The 17,633-nt window shown below is 35.0% G+C and overlaps 1 protein-coding gene across 4 annotated transcripts in view; it reads left to right on the top strand.

The window, feature by feature from the left end:
• The first annotated feature begins 3,661 nt into the window (after window positions 1-3,661).
• The window catches only part of GULP1 (GULP PTB domain containing engulfment adaptor 1), an 81,309-nt gene continuing 67,337 nt past the window's right edge, over window positions 3,662-17,633 (top strand). For all 4 annotated transcript variants that reach the window (XM_026852353.1, XM_026852354.1, XM_026852351.1 and 1 more), the window contains exons 1-2: window positions 3,662-3,772; window positions 16,555-16,616. In XM_026852353.1, the coding sequence (XP_026708154.1) occupies window positions 3,745-3,772; window positions 16,555-16,616 (90 nt within the window). In that variant the 5' untranslated portion in view covers window positions 3,662-3,744. The remainder of the gene's footprint in view (window positions 3,773-16,554; window positions 16,617-17,633) is intronic.

Below are 17,633 nucleotides of genomic sequence, written 5' to 3'. Positions count from 1 at the left end.
CCCCTATTTTGCAGTTTTCTCCTCACCGTAAGAAGCACCTCACTGCGAAATGTAAGGGGTTAATGGCAATGAAGACAGGGAAAAGGAGATGGTGTTTGCTTTTCCCTGTTACTATTTAAAGTTTGATATGGCACTTAAATACTCAGCTTCCCATGCCACATGCCCATGTTGCTGCTCAGGCTGACAGAGGCAGGTGTACCCCTTGCCCAGCATGTTTGGCTGTTATTTATATTTTTATTAGTAGTTTAATTATTAATTTTAATTATTGTTTAAGCCTTTTCCTTGTCTTTTCTGTCTCTTTTTTCTCTCTGCCTCAAAAGAAATAACCTGATATAACCCTAAATTTCCTTAGTTTATACCTATCAGAACTTTTTTTTTTGTCAATTAACCATTTTGTTAAATCACATGCAGGTTTGTATTTCTTGGTAGGGTTTGGTTTCTGGACAAAACTGAAGATAATTCCTAGGACTAAGGTGGAGAAACATTCTTTACATAGGTGTGTCTTCCTAAGTGATGAATAATGAAATGGTTTGGTCCACATTTTTCTTTCCTAATGTGTCTGACTGTTAAAACTACTTTACCCTTTCTAAACAAGTGGTTTCATAGGAAGGACTCCCCCCTTCCGCACAGGACCCCCTGCACCATAACGGGATTTTCTCACTTACCTTCCTTTTGACTTCATTACAAGCTTTTAACAGACTGTTTTGCAACTCAGTTTCTTCCAGCAGTTTCCTGTGTTGAGCATTGTCGGAAACAAACCCATATTCTACCAGAAAACCTGTCTAGCATCGATGATCACAGAACAGCTTGCTTGCTTCTAATAGTTTTGTTTGTTTGTCTGTTAGAAAATTGTGATCAAATATATCACAGATATGTCTAACCATAACTTTGCTGCGTATGACAGTCTGATATCACCCACTTGCCCCAAACCCAACCGAGGAATATGAAATTGGTCTTGTGGTATTTGGGTTGCTTTTTCAAATAGCGAAATTTTATGGAGCATTTAACCATCTGCTTTTTCTGCATCTGAGAGATTGATGAGGTTGTTCATATTAGTTTGAGGAAATTTTAAAAGCAGTTGCATGTAGCTAATTGTGTTTCTTTCCCTTGTTTAATAACATTTTCTGTGATAAGTGGAAGTACACTGGTTAAGTGTTTTAATACTAGTTGTTGCCTAGGCCATTTCAGTATTTTGTTCTATTGCTGCTTTGTTGGAATTGAAATGATGAACACACTTTTGTCAAATACTGTCCATTTTTAAGTAAGTAATCAATACATTTTGTCTTTTATTAGTGTAGATTACTTTAATGGTAATGTATCCTTATGCAGGAGGAAAAAGCACCTACTTAGTTACACTGTGTTTTAAACAAAATACTTCAGTGATGATCTCTGGAGATGTGGCCAGACAACAGCCTCATGATGTGCGTTCATATTCTCTATTTAGGATGTCCTCTACTCAGTAAGCCATCTCAAATATGTTACTTAGTAATCTCTTGGATGAGGACAGGAATACACAATTTTATAAAAGGGTACCGAAAAAAGATGTGCTATGATCCCATCGTGGAGACAACTCAAGTGATTGGTCTAGTGCTGTGCAATACAACTGCCAGAAGTATATGAGAAGGAAATCATAACTCTCTTTTCACTCAAAGCTATTTTCTTCACTGACTAGGGAGAGCATACTGAAAAAAGTGCTGCCATTGCTTATATATCCTTAAGCATATATAATAGGCTGCCTGTGTTCCCTGTGAAAGTAAACCTCTAAGCTAAACACACTTGTCAGTTATTTGAAAAGCTGAAATTCTGATGTTCTTCACTGCCTGTTACTTCATTTAAACTGGATTGATTGTCATCATTACACTGTTGAAAGTCCTACTCTGTGCCTTCCCTGAAATAAGAGGCGTTGGCAGCTCTTGGTGAAACTCCCTCACGGGAGAGCTCTTACTTACTGGAACACCAGTTACCCCAGTAACGCCACTGCCTGTTCTAGGGATGCTGCTGAAATGATTCTTAGGGCTTCAGAGCCCTCATGGGTATGTCCTGGTTTCACAGATCTCGGTGTATCCACAGCTTTCTGTGTAGTCTGGGTGGTAGGGAAGGCGGCCAGCAGGAATGCCTGTGGGTGTGTGTAAGGCTTCTGCAGTTTTGCTGTAAGAACCACTATCAAGTGTACCAAAGGCATTGTTACTTGACTTTGTGTCAGAGTAACTAGTGGGATGGTATATCCGATACTTTTGCTTACTTCATCATATCCTCCCTTCTTAAACACTTAATAAAATCTGTAAAACAAAAATGATCCAGTACACGTACTTTAAAGAGCAAATGTTGGTTGGTTACCTATCTAGGGTACTACACTGTAGTTTAGGCAAGGCGGGAATTATTCCTTCATTCTCACAGGATTGTATGGAAAAGTAGTCCTACCACATCAGTGATTATTTGAAGATAAAATGGAGGTGTTTTTTAACTGTAATTGCCCACATGTTCTAATCTGAAAAAAATCAACTATTTACATGGAAATTGGTGTATAATTGCTTTAATTGATATTGAACTTAATTATATTAAAAAGAGGGGCAAGCACCACAAAAAGTGTTCATGAGCTGCATAAAGTATCTTAAATTAATTTGTCAGTCATCTTGATGCTGACATTTGAAATACTGGCTTAACTTCTCTTGTTATTCAAAGCAAAGGTAAAATTCTAACTGATTTTGAAGATAATCTGATACTAAGTGCTTTGACCTTTTATAAAATTTTTTCCCCCTTTTTTTTCCGCTTTAACTGGACTACTTTGAGAACAAATAAAGCAAAAGGGCACTGATGCCGCTTTTGGCTGGAAGATCTGAACAGAATGGAAGGAAATGGTGGGAATATCTTTACATGTGGTTGAAAAGGGAAAATCTGTACTACAATGGGATGTTTTTGAAAAGCATTGGATTAGATTTTATATTTTTTCCCTGCAAAATGTTGGTAAAGAATTAAGTTCTAAAATAATACTGTGAATCAAAAATAAAGACAATAATTTAAGAGTGTATTGGTGGTTTTAAGTGAAGAAAATACAGAAGTTACTGTACAGTGTGATGTAATCAGAGTAAGGAGATAGTTGCATTGATAGAAGGCAGTTTTTTCAGTATTGAATCCCTGGATGAAGAGGAGTCTTTATATTGTGACTTTTTTTATTCTGTGTCCGTCTGTGTTGCATCCGATCTACCCGCCTCCCCTCCATGTGAAGCCCATGTGAAGATGAAAGCATATCTTGAAATAATCTGACAGCCTAAATGACACAAAACAGGGCAGTGTAAATGTGAACTGAATGTTTTTATGTTTTCTAGTAAACATTCATTTTAAAGTTTTCTTTCCAACCTATTTATGTGTAGTATTTGTCTTCGTGTATATGTATAATGCGATATGCTCTGTGTCTCTGAAATCTCAGTGAGAAGAGCTTCACAGAATGTTTTAAAATATCTTTTTGTATTAAGTACCACTGGGCATCCAAACATCAGTCTTCTCAGTTCTGAAGTTTCTTCCTCAGCAAAGCACATACCCCTTGTATTTCTCTGAATTATTTAAGAATTCTTGAAATCGTTTGCATTGTCTTTAATATCAAGATAATGAGCTAACTTCAAATATAATAATGGACTTTTCTATTTTCTTATGTGTATTTTTCTGCAGGTTAAAGTGAGGGAAAAAAACCAAACCCAGAAACATCGTTGACTGGATAGATTTTTTTTTTTTTCTTTTTTTTCCAACATGAATCGTGCTTTTAGCAGGAAGAAAGGTAAGTAATTTAGCTTATGTTCCATGGGAGACATAAATATCTTGTATAAATTCTTCAGAATATCAAGAATCATACAAGGAAGTACTTATGAATAATTGCACCTAATTAACTAAGTAGAAATGGGCAGCCTTCTATAAGATGTACAAAGCAAAGCATTCTGGATTGTAAGGCTTATGTTGGATTTCACAGTATTTTCTTTATTTGGGGGTATGTGTGTGTATAAATATAAAATATACAAAATACATATATATATATGAAATGCACACACTTTTTTTCTTTTTCTTTCTGCACACGTCAAAGGATATGCTGGAGGGTTTTAGAACTTCTGAAGAGTTAGTGACTTCTGTATTTATTATATATATTCATTGGGTTCTTATTCTTGGAGAAGCTATTTTAGATAACAATGTTTAATATACTTGAAATATCTCTTAGCTTCAAGAAGCTATTCTGAATTTGTAGCAATCTGCAATGGTATGCTTTCCAAAAGGATATCAAACCTCTAAATATTCAGTTATGTATGTTGCTCTTCTGGCTTGCTTATTCTCTTTTCATGGTCTGTTTATGATTAACATAAGTTTATAGGTGGAGAGGTTTTTAGATGCAGTGTGTTTTTACTGACAGCTTTGTTGCTATTTTCCCTGTTTGTTTGTAATGTAGAAAATATTTAGGAGGTCTAATTATTTTTTCATGTTTTCTTCTAAAGATCTCTAAGCGTGATGCACACTGAGCTAGAGCCCTTGCTTTAATAATTAGGTGTAAACTCATTTAGTGTAAGCATAAATGTTTTGTCTGTTTAACAGGAGTGCTTGCTTTGGTATCAATATCAAAGCTGGAACTAAAATGAATCTGCCATACCTTATACCAACACAAAATGATAGCGTCACTGTATCCTTGCATGTCTAGTACTTTTATTTGTTAAAGCCTGATGAATTGAGATAATGTAAGTAGTCCAGAATATCAGCAGATGTAGCTTGATTGCAAAAGGAAGATACACTTACTCACAAAGGCTACAAAACCGGATGAAAGATCAGGCTAAAATCCATAGCCTGTGCTCCTCTTTAAGCACTGGCATATTTTCTTGTGTAGATAATTGTAAGATGTCTATCAAGAGATCTGTATGTACGAGCTGCTTAGTAATGTTGCCTAGCTTCTTCCAAATAATTTGAGAGACCATTTCAATATTCTTTGATTGTAGATTGATTTATCACAACTGGGAAGGAAGTTTGGGTTTTTTAGATTTTGTTATGTCTAGGTGACCATACAATTTTTTTTTTCCTTTTTTCCTAATGACTTCTGATAACATTTGAAACTCAACCTGCCACGTTTTAGAAACAGACCGGTTGTGTTTTGTGTTTTGGCTTGGATTCAGAGTGCTTAAACACTCTTTCACTAATATTTATTGCCGTTGCCAGTGTTGACATCTTGATTTTATGTTCAAATTGTCAAGTTATAGCCTCAGATATCTGAGATCACTTGAGAGGTCTGGATTCATTAGTTTCTGTTTTCACTTTTTCATAAGAAAATTCTTACTGACCTCACCTAATTCTTGGAATTTCACTTTATTCAAGGACATTTGCTTTGCTCTTCAGTTGATTGTCTGCTGTTCTCTTTACCTCAAGAAGAAGAAAGTGTCATGAAAGAAGCTGTCAGACACAATGAAATGCAATTATTATTTGCATTTATTCTGAATAATTATTCAGAAATAATAATATTAATTATTAATAATGAGAATTAATTATTAAATTATTAATTATAAATAATTATTCAGAGCTTGATCAACCAGAAGAATTAAATACTGTCATCCATATATTTTATTCATAGTAATGCACATGACATTTCCATTCCCGTATCCTAGGAAAAACACAAATTTCAGTTAAGCAGTTGTCAAGAATAAGGGAAAACTAGATATTTTTCATGCCAATTGAAGTTCAGAAAAGCTTGGCTGTATCGGCATTTGTGTCTACTAACTGCATTTAGGAATAATTATTGTATTTCCTGGATTTTATTCCCAGACCTCCGATACAATTTCCATGCTTGTGTTTGGTGGGACTGGCTTTGGGTTTCTTCCATTCACACTGGATATTTTTAGGAGTTAACTACATGAGTGCTGTGACTTCCCTAGCAATTCTCTCTATATCCAAATGACTTTCCTTGCAGCTGTGCTGGTAGGGTTTGCAATAATTACAAGTTTATACCAATCTCTTACCTTGGAGCTACATAAACAACAGTCTCAAATATATAGGATTGTGAGGGGAATTCTAACAGATCTCAGTGGTACTTTTGTAATAGCCAAATATTACCTGAATTGTGCATTTATAGAATAAATATCCCCTAATTCTCATTGTCATGATCAGTCTATACTAGCCTTTTTATATGATGCATATAGAGAAGATAGTAGCTAGTGCCATAGCTCTCTGTCTTCTTGAACTGGGTAAGCTGGTGACTAGAATGACAGGGACTGTGCTGTACTTGCCGAAGAGCTCTGTTCTTGTGCCATCACCTGATTCAAGCAACAAAACTTTCCTTCTGAGTGTTCAGGGAGTTATTTCATCATTGACAGATATTGGTAGACAAAGCAAGAAGAGAAGCACTAACGTAAAGCTTTCATGATTTATTTCCTATTCCCCACCCCCAAATTGTTGGAGGCTGGATAGCAACCCTTGCTTTCACAGGAATCATGAATCACTAGGAGAGAAAGGACTCTTTTTTTTTTTTTTTTTTTTTTTTTTTTTTTTTTATTAAAAAAAATTACCAAGATTTGTTGAAGAAAACATTTTCCCATAGATAAGATGTGTGACATGAGTGTTTGTGTATTGTGAGAGTCTATGTTACAGGAACAGCAGGTTTGTACTACATCAGAGCAGTGCTCTCCAGAGCACAGACCTCATTTTCAACATTACCAGTACTTCGTTTTGCAGCAGAATTTTGTAATACAGGTATTATATTTGGAGCAGTACTCTGTGTACGTTTATTTTTGAGGACCATGGTTTGGTCATGAAACAGCCACTTTAACCGACAAGGTGTGCTGAGTGCTCTGACCTTAAAAACAGCTGGTACAGTCATTGCATGTCTGACTCTCTGAGACTTAGCACAAACCAGAACTTCTAACCTGAATAGCTTATGATTGTATTTTAGTTGTAATTATTTTTATTTGTCTGTTAGTAATCTTAGATGAAAGCTTAATTGATATGCTTAAATCTCAAATTGAATAAAATCAAGCTGTTCATCTTTCATCCTAATGATGACAGTGAGAAATATAAAAAAGTGTGAAGTTTAAACAAATTCAACTTGTTTCAGGAAGTACTTGCACAAGTAATCATAAATAAATGGAATCTTTTAGCAGTCTAAGTTGTAATATCTGTTCTTATCAGTCAGCCGTGAACTCATATAAGAGGGAGACAAATTTTATGAACCAATATTGACCAAAAAAGCACTTTCTGAAGTTGTATGTTTTAACATGAAAAAACTTAGTACCTGTTCAAAGCAAAATAGCCTTCTCTTGACTTCAGTACAGGTTGGTTGGACAGCCAGCATGTGTTACAGAGAAAATTCTTTGTCGAAAGAGTATTATATGACTGTACAAACTGTACAGAAATAAATATTTTGTTTTCCATTCATTGATCAGTGAGTGCTGTATACTCTGAAGTAGTTTTCATATATTAACTGGGTTCTATTAAGGACCTCTTGCCTTCTTCCACAAAACCACGATGGACAGCGTTATGTATGTTCTTGCTGCTTTGTTGTTATGACACAGCTTGTGAGAACATTTATGTATCTATCATAGCGTCAGGGGATTGCTTTTGTATGTGATCCAGGTTTCAGTCATGGTTTCTGAGGAGTCCTCTTAGTTTTTTCTTTTGTTTTTCTTTTTAAGTCAGGTATAGTAGCATGCTTACTTGGAAATGTAATGCAAAAAGTGTAGTGCAGATCTAAGTCTGTTCATCTTGAAATATGTTTGCATCTTGATAATTTCAGTCTCTCAAGTAGTGTAGGGATATTAATGTAATTCTTCTGTAAGAGATCTTTAAGTGCTGTATTTTCATGTAAATTTTTTGTATTATAAGTGTATTGGTATCTAAACCGAATTACCTATTTGTCCTTAATTGATATGTGGTGGGGTCTACATTGATATGGGGTGGATACACAAAACAGCATTAATTATGGGGGGTTTGGTTTAGTTATTTTTTTAGTGAATGGAGATGCCTTTCTCAGATGAGTCTGGCACATTTTACTGATTCTATGGCCTTCTATTCAAAGCTATTATTATAACTGGTGCACATAAGTAAACAAAAATTAGCTAGTATTTGCTGGCTTTTGCCTCATCAGGAATGTGAAAGAAAACCACTGTTCTCCTAGACACAGCCATTTCTAAACATGGGATGACTGTAATCCAAACCTTCTGGGAGTAAAAGAGTGAAACTTTTGAGTATCTCAAAACAGTGCTAAAACTATAGGTATGTATGTCTACTTTGGGCTAAATTTAGCACTGAATTACAACATGTGAAATCCAGTGGACTTCAGCGAGGCTGTGGAGGGTGTAAATCACAGCTGAATCTAGTTCATTCTTTATTACACCCCAATGGTTCTTCTTCATCCCAGAATAAATGTCACAGTTCAATGCCAAAGCTGCTGTTGCATGCAGGAACCTGAATTTTCTGATCTTTTTTTTCATGTAATAGCAATTCATAATGTTGGTAATTGGTGCCACATTATCAACTCATGAGATGTAAATGGTATTCATAATGCTAAATGGAATATGTTGACGTAATAGCCTGTCATAAATCATAAGTTTCAGCAATAACATTTCTGGAAATGTCTTTTTATGAGTCTCCTATATGAAAGTATAGACAGATGCATTTAGTGGGTAGGATCTGACATATAAAAAATGCAATCAAAGGTTGCTCTTTTATTTGAATGGACTAATATGGTCTTTATTTTTATTGTAAACTTATGCTGCATTCCAGAGATGACAAATGTTTTGTTTTATATTTCTTCTTCTGAATGAGTAGACAACAGGTAAAGGCCCAAAAGGCTGAAGGGGATAAGTATAGTCCTAAAGAAAATACTTTCGTTCTATGAGAGAGTATATTTCACATCAGTGCTTTAAAAAAATGGGCTATTGTGTGCTGGACTTCAACATCAACAATAATGATAAAAGACATAAAGAGTAGATACTCATATACTTTAAAGGCATATAAGTAGTCACAATCTTCCTCATGGTGCCATTCACATATTCTTGTGATTACACTTTGTCCTTTCAGAAAAACACTCATCACGTTCCAGGAAATAACCAAAACTAGGTCTAAATTTCCTCCTCTGCCTCCATCCCACAAAAGCTGCTTCTTGATGTTTGTAGGGTTTTTTAAAATTTTTTCAAGAGCAAAATTTGGGTGGAAGAAAGAGTGCTTTTTTGTATATTTCTGTTTTCACTTGACACAGAATTCAGTTATCTTAATACTTCCGTAATACCTCCACAGAGAGGTTTTGTGTGTTCCAAATACTGATGTTTGGGATTTGAAATATGAGGTCATGTGGAAAACCAATATTCAGTGACCAAGTCCTTTCTTTGGATTTGTAACTGAACATGTTTTTTTTTAAGTACTGTTTGTACTATTACCTTGTTCTCATTAGGCTCTGGAGGCACCCTTTCAAGTATGCCAAGGAGAGTTGAAGGGGTACTACCTTAATTTGGCAAGGACCAAATCATCTTCTGTTGGTGGAACAAGGAAGTGGCCAGTCCTGCAGCATGTGTGTGTTTGCATGCATTTGTATGCAATTGTGTATGTATTTATTTATATTCTGAAAGCAGAAGGAACAGATCTAATTTTTTAGGAAATAAATTATTACAATATGTCTTTAGAGGATTGCATAGCTACAAATGAGGAGTATGCTTTGGAAACTTCCTCTGTAGGATTCATGTTGGCTCTGTGCAGATAAGCCTAATTTTTCTTTTCTTTCTGTTAACATGAGAATAGGAGGATAATTTCCTGTTGGCTATTTTATCTGCATTATCTTCAGAAAGGTATTGCAGAAATAATCTTATCTTTTGCCTGCTTTAAGAAATATTCTGGGCAAGTTAACAGTGATATTTACCGCAATAAATACTTGTTGCTTCTGCAAAACCTAAGGAGCTCCTTCGAAGATCATATGCACACTGCTTAACCATAAAGCACTAAATACTGAATTTAGAATGGGAATAACATTGAAGGAGTCCTAAGCTTTTTGGTTTCTCCCCTGTTAAAATTTGTACAGCCTATTTTACAGAATGTGAAATGCTTCACATGGCAGTTTGGCAAGCATATCTTTTGCGATCTACAAGCTGATAAATTCTTGATGTAAGTTGTTACTAGTGTATGATGTAGAGTTCTTGTCCAAGTGTGCTATTGCAAGTAACTTACCCAAGCTACAATCTAAATGCTTGAGTTATATAGGGATATTGCTAGTTAGGTGGACAACTGTGTAATTAAAGACAAGATGTATTATTCTGTGTGAAATAAATTTTGATGTGTACGAACCATACCTTGATAGAAATCACAATGACTACTTCATTTTGTAGGATTTAGTCTTATAAGGCTGTTGGAAAATTTCAGAGAACTCAGGAAAATACCATTCTGTGAAATCAAATCCTTTAGGTACATAAAGGGATATTTATATACTTTAGGTACATAAGCAAGAGGAAGCTACAGATATACATATTGTATTTGTTCTGAATGGTTGTTGCCACTCCTTTCTTTTAGTTTTAAAAATACTTTTTCCAGTTTATTGGTATTTTTTTAAAAAAATCTAGTTAAACTTTTCTATTACATTGTTTTAATCTTCCTGAATTAGAAAATTAAAATTATATTTTAACCTGTATTGAGATTCACATTTCTTTCCTTTTCCATTGTTTTCCCTACCAAAGTACAATATGTAATGGTCTTACTTTAGCAGTTTGGAATTCTTCAAGAACTTGCCTTTTTAATAATTTCTGAGAAGCTTAATTGATACTTTCTCAGTGACTGAACTCTGACTCCAAAAGCAAAAGGTGGAGTTGGAGGTTTAATCTATATATACTTCTTAGTGAAAACTTGTGAAAATATGATCCCTTAAAATAAATTGTACTATGCCAATAATCTCTTTTTCAACTTCAACTAGAAGCTTTTATCAAAGACACAGTGTAGCTGCACTTGTGGCAAGAAGATATAAGAGGTACAGGCTAAATAGCTCGTAAATTTTTTTCTTGTTTTTCCTTTTGATTTCAGAAGCTGAACTTGTTAAAAGTTCTTAACATCAACAAATCAGAAGGGCAAAAGCAAAAGATTTGCTAGTCACTGGTTAGTTGCACTAATATATTGTCTTGATCCTATTTTATTTTCTTATGAAGACCTATATACTAGCATCCATATCTTAAAAATATATGCTGTAAAATGCATAGGTTTGCAGTGAGTGTCACCGCTGGAGGAAATTCAAATACTAGACTTTTTTTCATTTTGTAACTGTGCTAACTCAGCATTCCGTAATAGCATTTTGCTAGTTTAGTAATCAGCTGTTTAAAACCATTCTTAAGGTCCTAAATATTATGAGAGAAGGACACAGAAAGGTGAAGCAATCTGCAAAGCTCACTTTCTTGTAGGGAAATACAGCTCCATTGTCTTGGAAAAGAATAAATAAAAAAAAAAAAAAAAAAAAAAAAAAAAACGAAGTAGCAAAAGTAATTATTTTTGAATTATGTATATTGATGGGTATTTGCCTATACGTGCTTAGGGTGGAATCGGACTCATAATTTCAGTTGCTTAATCATAGTAACCTGGTAATAACCGTAATAAATTACTGCTATTAGACACACAGATTGTACTCAGTCATTTCTCTGGAAGGTGGTTAGGACAAATACTATAGCTGAATTACAGAGGAATGTGGGTAGATCTATGTTTGTTAATAATATTTAGGTATTGTGTTCAGAAGAAAAATCTGGTAACAAGCATTAAGTCTCATGGCTCAATATATCAGTTCATTCATTGCCTGCAGTAGTCAAGAAGACAGATTCTACCTTGTTGTCTGACTAGTGTGAGTGAGGTTTGTGAGAACCTGCCTGTTTCTGTTACAGTACAGGATAAAGGAAACAAAGGGTGACAATTCTTTTATGTCCTATTGTGAAAGTTTTCTTTACACAAAAATAATCTAGGAAAAATAATGCTATAGATAGATATATACCTACAGTGAAGTAAATAAGCTATTTGTTCCCTGAGGCATTAATACCTAGATGTAGCACTGATCTTATGGGATGCTTTCTTCTTACAGGAGACTGTTACTAGGCTGATTGTCATATAACATCTTTCTTTCCATAGCAAGTTTTGTAAAGCAGGAAGGAGAGTTCCAAGATCTCTTCTCTTAGCAAGGAAAACATCTGTTGATGTCAGAGAGGTTTTGTTTCAGTAAAGAACAAAAGCTTTCTTTTTTACATTCTAGAAATAACTGTATTTTCAATATGGCACTAAAAAACCAAAGTTAAAATCAGTCTTTCTCTGTTCATCATATTAAATGGAATGGCCACTTGGTCTCTCATGCTTTGATAAACACTTTGGAAACATAGTTCAGTAGAGCCAATTCTAGCATGCATGAATTAATAATGAGAGTGGGGTTTAGGGAAGCAGTTAACTAAGCTTGCACAGTTGAGCATTGTTTTGCCATTTAGAAAATAGTTCATCAATGCCTCTCTCCTAAATCCATTCTATAATATTGGTGAGCAGTAGTGTGTGGAGATATTAATTTGAAAGGGAGAACAGTTTCTTGGCACTGTTACTGCTTTCCTTTTTGGTAGATAAATGGTCAGCTCTGCTGTTATCTAACCTAGTGTGATCCTCTGCTAAGTGCAGTACAGTTGTTCTGGCTGCTTTATGAAGTCCCCGAGTCTATCGACTTAAGCATGTGATTTGTCAGCACAGTGCTCTTCCCCAGCTCTCCCAGCACCACTGAGTTCTCTGAAATGGCTAGCACCAGTGTTTCCAGATTGTGTGATGACCAAACCTTTGATGTGAAATGCAGATTTTAAAGGAAACTTTCCTCTATAATGGAGAGGGACTGGTGTGATTCAAGGGGGACTAGAAAGGAGTGAAGTCTCAATTCTGCACAGTTAATCCTCTTGCAGTCAAAGTGCCCAACACCTGCCTCCACCATTTCAATGTTGTCTGTCAAACCCTGGGTCTTCCAAATGTGACTTTTATGTAGCTTTCCCACTGCCCTTAACAGACTAGTCTATGCTGTCTGGGAGCAAAACTTGAGAAGCTTTCACCCAAGTCAAATTATCTTAAAAACTAGATGGGACTCTGCTGCTGCTGCAGGGGCTGCCTAAAAGCCTTTCGGCACAGTTGGCATGCCATGCATATCAAGAGGTGTGTGTAGAGGCTGCAGGATTCCTGTCTTTAAGGAGGGCTGTGGCTTTCCATGTGCCTTTGAATTTGGAACGGTGATCCTTTTCCCCATCTTTTCTCCCACACAGTGCCACAATGTTTGGCAAAGCCACCACATACTTAGGCTTTTACCTCTTGGAATCTGTCATACCTCATACAAGCTAAACTCTATTTAGGTTTTAATGGACTCTGGATGGCTCAAACTCATAATTTTAAAAAAATAACTGGACACTTATTTAAGCTTTCACGTAAATGCTAAGGCAACCTAGATTAAGAACTTCAGACAGATCTAAAATAACTGTAGTTTTCACCTGGTATGATAGCATGAATCTCTTTTCACTTTTTACTAGTTATATTAGATGCATGCAGTTGTCAGTTTTGGTTTTATCTAGGCTTTTGGCCCCTTCTTTAGGACTTGCTGTTTTATTTATCTCTAAAGCATCTACAACTCTTGCTGCTATATGACTAGTAAAATAGTAATAACAGCTCTTCATTGTAGAGTTTCATATTTTCTTTGTGGCTTCAGAATGAATAATTGTATTACACTGTGAAAACCCATTCAATTTAGAAAGTGAGAGATTGTTAAACCACTAGCCACATCTACATCAGGTATTTAAATGAATAGCTGTTTTATAGGTTTTCTTTTTACATATTTTTAGAGTTTATTGGGTGCAAAATGTCTGAAATTTGGTATTTCTCAACTGCTGTGAAATCAAACATCTGCTGAGAGTGGCAGAAGTCCAAAATCAGAGCTTACGGTTCAGAAGGGAATGCTGGTAAAAAACTTCCCTATAATAGCTTGCATGATTTTTACATGTCTCTGCTATCAGTGTGAATTTTGCCTTTTACTGATTTTGTTTGGTGTTAAGAGTTCTCTCAAAAGTGCCACCACTTTGTAATTATTACCTTCCTTTAGGAAAAAGGCTTCCAATGTCAATGAAAAACTTTAATACCAATGTCACAGTGTTTGCAGATCTGCATCTGAATGTTGGAAATGCTGCTTGCTGACTCAATGTTTTAATTAATGGCACAAGACTCGTATAATTCAGGCACCTTTTGGGTGCCCTGCTAAGTTAGTTATTTCCTTTTGAGCTGAGAGCACCAGTCCATGTTTCCTTATCTTTCCCTAACTAGGGATACCAACAGTTATGGAAACACTTTCCTATCAGTGTTTTTCCATGCTGGAACCCCATATAACATTACATTTCTTTGAGGCTGGTAGGCAAGTGGATGACTTCACAAAAAAAACTTTTAAGGTAAAGCTCTGTACCTAATTACAGTATTGGAAAGATAATTAGCTGCTTAATTAAGACCAGCATTTCAAACTTGGCTCCCAGATTAAATAACTTTTTCAGATTTGAACTTGGCCTGCTTGGGGATGGGAAGAAGGGAGGAGGAAACATTTGCAAAGAAACAGTTAGTTTTACTGGTGCTTGTGCAGTCTATTGTCTGCCTGTAAAACTGCTCTAGAAGCTACAGCCTTGTTGCTTGTTTGTGCTAGTAGTAGGAATAAAATGAATGGAGGACTGGTTTTGTTGTTGCTGTTATTTTTAAGAGATTCAGTGTTTTATTTTTACTAGATTTTTTTCCTTTATGAATTTATAAATATGCTGGTATCCTTGCTGAAGCTAGTTAATGTGTAAGAAATGGGTAAATAAAACACTGACATGAGCAATGTGAATGCTTGTTTTGGAGTTGAAATTTGCGCTGTTCAGTCCCATGGCCAGTCTGCTCATCTGACCTTCGGCAGTGCACTGACTTGAAATAGAATGCTTATGGTTATCTTTTGGGTTGTCAGGCTTTATTCTAACATTCCTAATTCACACTGATTGTTATTTTTTTTTACTTGTGGATAACATCAGCTTTTGATATTGTACTCAAAATAGAGATCAGGTTTCAGGTCAAAATATCCTGAGAAATGAGTGGGATTCTTGCTTCTGGTATTCCAATCACAAGCCACAATTGAAAGGAAGAGCCACTTCGGTGCATAATTGTACTCCTGGGTGCTGCTGAATGGACAAAGCATGCTTCCTTAATTAAGGAGTGACAATATCACTCTTCAGTAATTGAGCTGAACATTACTGTCATAGAGAATCAAATTTGCTTAAAGAAAAAACATTTCTTCCAGCTTTGCAGTTTTGATACTATTACTGTGGTGAATATCTTGTTTAATAGTTTTCTTGCTTCCCTATATTCAAAAATATTTAGTTACTGGTTTAGTGTCAATCAATATCATAGCTTTTTTTTCTTGAACACTTTGACGTGAACAGGATTTTATTGTTCTTAGGTGTAACTAACAGAAAAGTTAGTAATTGGTGTAACTGCAACTCCCATTAAAGGCAAAGGGAATTGTCTGTGAATATCCAAGGATGGAATTTTGTTTTAAGCTGTCATTCTGTTACTTAATTCAATAAAGGTCCAGATTTGTGATTTTTAATTCATGATAATTAAAACACTAGTAGTCTCATATTAGAAAATACTACTAAATATTGAATATGTGGAGCATGAAATAGCACTCTGTTACAGAATCTCTCATGCCATTGGTAGTACAATTTAGTGTTTTCGAACATTTATATTTTTTCTTAAATGCTTTCAAATAAGAAAACGTCTAAAAAATAGTTTCTAGACTTCAAATAGAAGGCTTTTTTTTTTTTTTTTCTAATGTTCTGAACTCCACCTTGAATTGTGTAGGACTTTTGAAATGGCCATTAAAAAGGAGGGAAGATGTATTTCACAAATAATTAACTTGTCACCATATGAAACCTGCATCAGGAAAAATAAGACAATAGCACTGTCTTGTGATGGGAAAATCATTAAAGGAAAATATGCAAATTCATTTCAGATATATAAAGACAGATTAAAGAAGATCTAAACTTCTGAATCAGTTACCACAATCTGACTTGCTTCTGTTGTGTTGTAGAAGAACTAGGGCTTTTTTTCAGTTACAGCTCTGATAATTTTTCTAAAATAATTTCCTTTGTCCCTTTAATATCTTGATAATTTATTTTTTTAAAAAAGCACATAATTAATCAAAAAACATTATGAGAAGCACAATATGTGGTCAGTGCTTTAAACAACAACAACAGGATGCAGAAAATAATGATCTACGGCAGAACCAGCAAACAACCTTAGACCAATGAATATGTTTGGGGGTGGAGTTTGAATTCCTATGGTAAATCAAGTCAGTTAAAATGGGAGGTGTGTCCAAGAGAAGTAACCAGTTCTTTCATGTAAGTGTTTGGGAAGTTATGTACTGCATTTACCTCCAGCCCCAATAACTACTTCAGATATCTGCGTAAAAGGACGGTTGTTGATGTTTTCCAGATAGATACTATAGTAGCTAAATTAACAATTGAATAACCTATTCAGTGCTTCTTTTATTTTGCTTTTCTGTAGACAAAACATGGATGCACACTCCTGAAGCCTTATCAAAGCATTATATTCCCTATAATGCAAAGGTAAGAAAATATGAAGTTATTTTGTCCTCTTACCTTTAGAACTTGATGCGTTCTATCTTGCTTTTCATTTGAAAACTACAGAGACATGAATTAACCAAATGAAGTAGTGAAGAAAAACTTAGTTAAATATCTCTTTTGCAGATGAACAGTTTCTATTTCTTTAAATAATGGCCAGCTGATTCTTGTTCTGAATTATTTGATGCTTTTCTAGAAAGCACATCAGTGTTCCTCTTCTGCTTGATGCTCTGTTTCCTTTTAATGGATGCTAAATGGATGGAAAATTTGAGTGCAAAGGAATTTAACGTCAGGACGCATGCTTACAGTACTATAAAAATTAAAATTAATAGCACAAACTTTTGAACAATAGCAAAGGCAATGAGTAGTGATCTTATCTGCTGGATATATTGAAATGTCAAATACTCTGGAAATATGGTAGAATAATAATGGAATTTTTGCACAGTAAAACCTTATACTTTCTTACCCACAGTTACAGTGTAGCTCTACAGTAGTCTAGTGACACCTGTTTACAGAAAATGTACCTACCCAAAATAACAATTTACAAAATATTTTGCTGAAAGAAGGGAATACATACTAATCAGCATAACCTTAAGTAAAATGAATAATCAGCTATTACTTGCCTAAACTGGGAGGATAATTCAGTAAGATTCCACTGTGGTCTGTTCTGGATAAAGTTATTGTGTGATTCGTGTTTTTTACTATAAAGATGAAAATTATTTCACAGACCAGGACTTAGTTTCCTATACTGGTCTTCCCTGCTGTTGGGTTTACAACTTTCTTTTGCTTAGTATTGTCACATATACTGAGCAGGTGTTTGTAGTGGAAATTTGAATCTTGTTCTGCTAGTTGCCAGATGAACATTTTTTTTTATACTGTGTGCTCTCAAACTAAATTATTACCATTTAACTATATAGTCTTGTCAGACACTTTGGCTTTTATATTACAGTTTTTGAGAAGGAGGAATACTTGCTGGGGTGACTGTGCCATCTGTTTTCAGAG

Source organism: Athene cunicularia (assembly GCF_003259725.1).
Source record: "Athene cunicularia isolate RWA chromosome 7 unlocalized genomic scaffold, athCun1 chr7_part1, whole genome shotgun sequence".
Lineage (NCBI taxonomy): Eukaryota > Metazoa > Chordata > Aves > Strigiformes > Strigidae > Athene > Athene cunicularia.
This window is presented reverse-complemented; position numbering and strand designations above follow the sequence as displayed.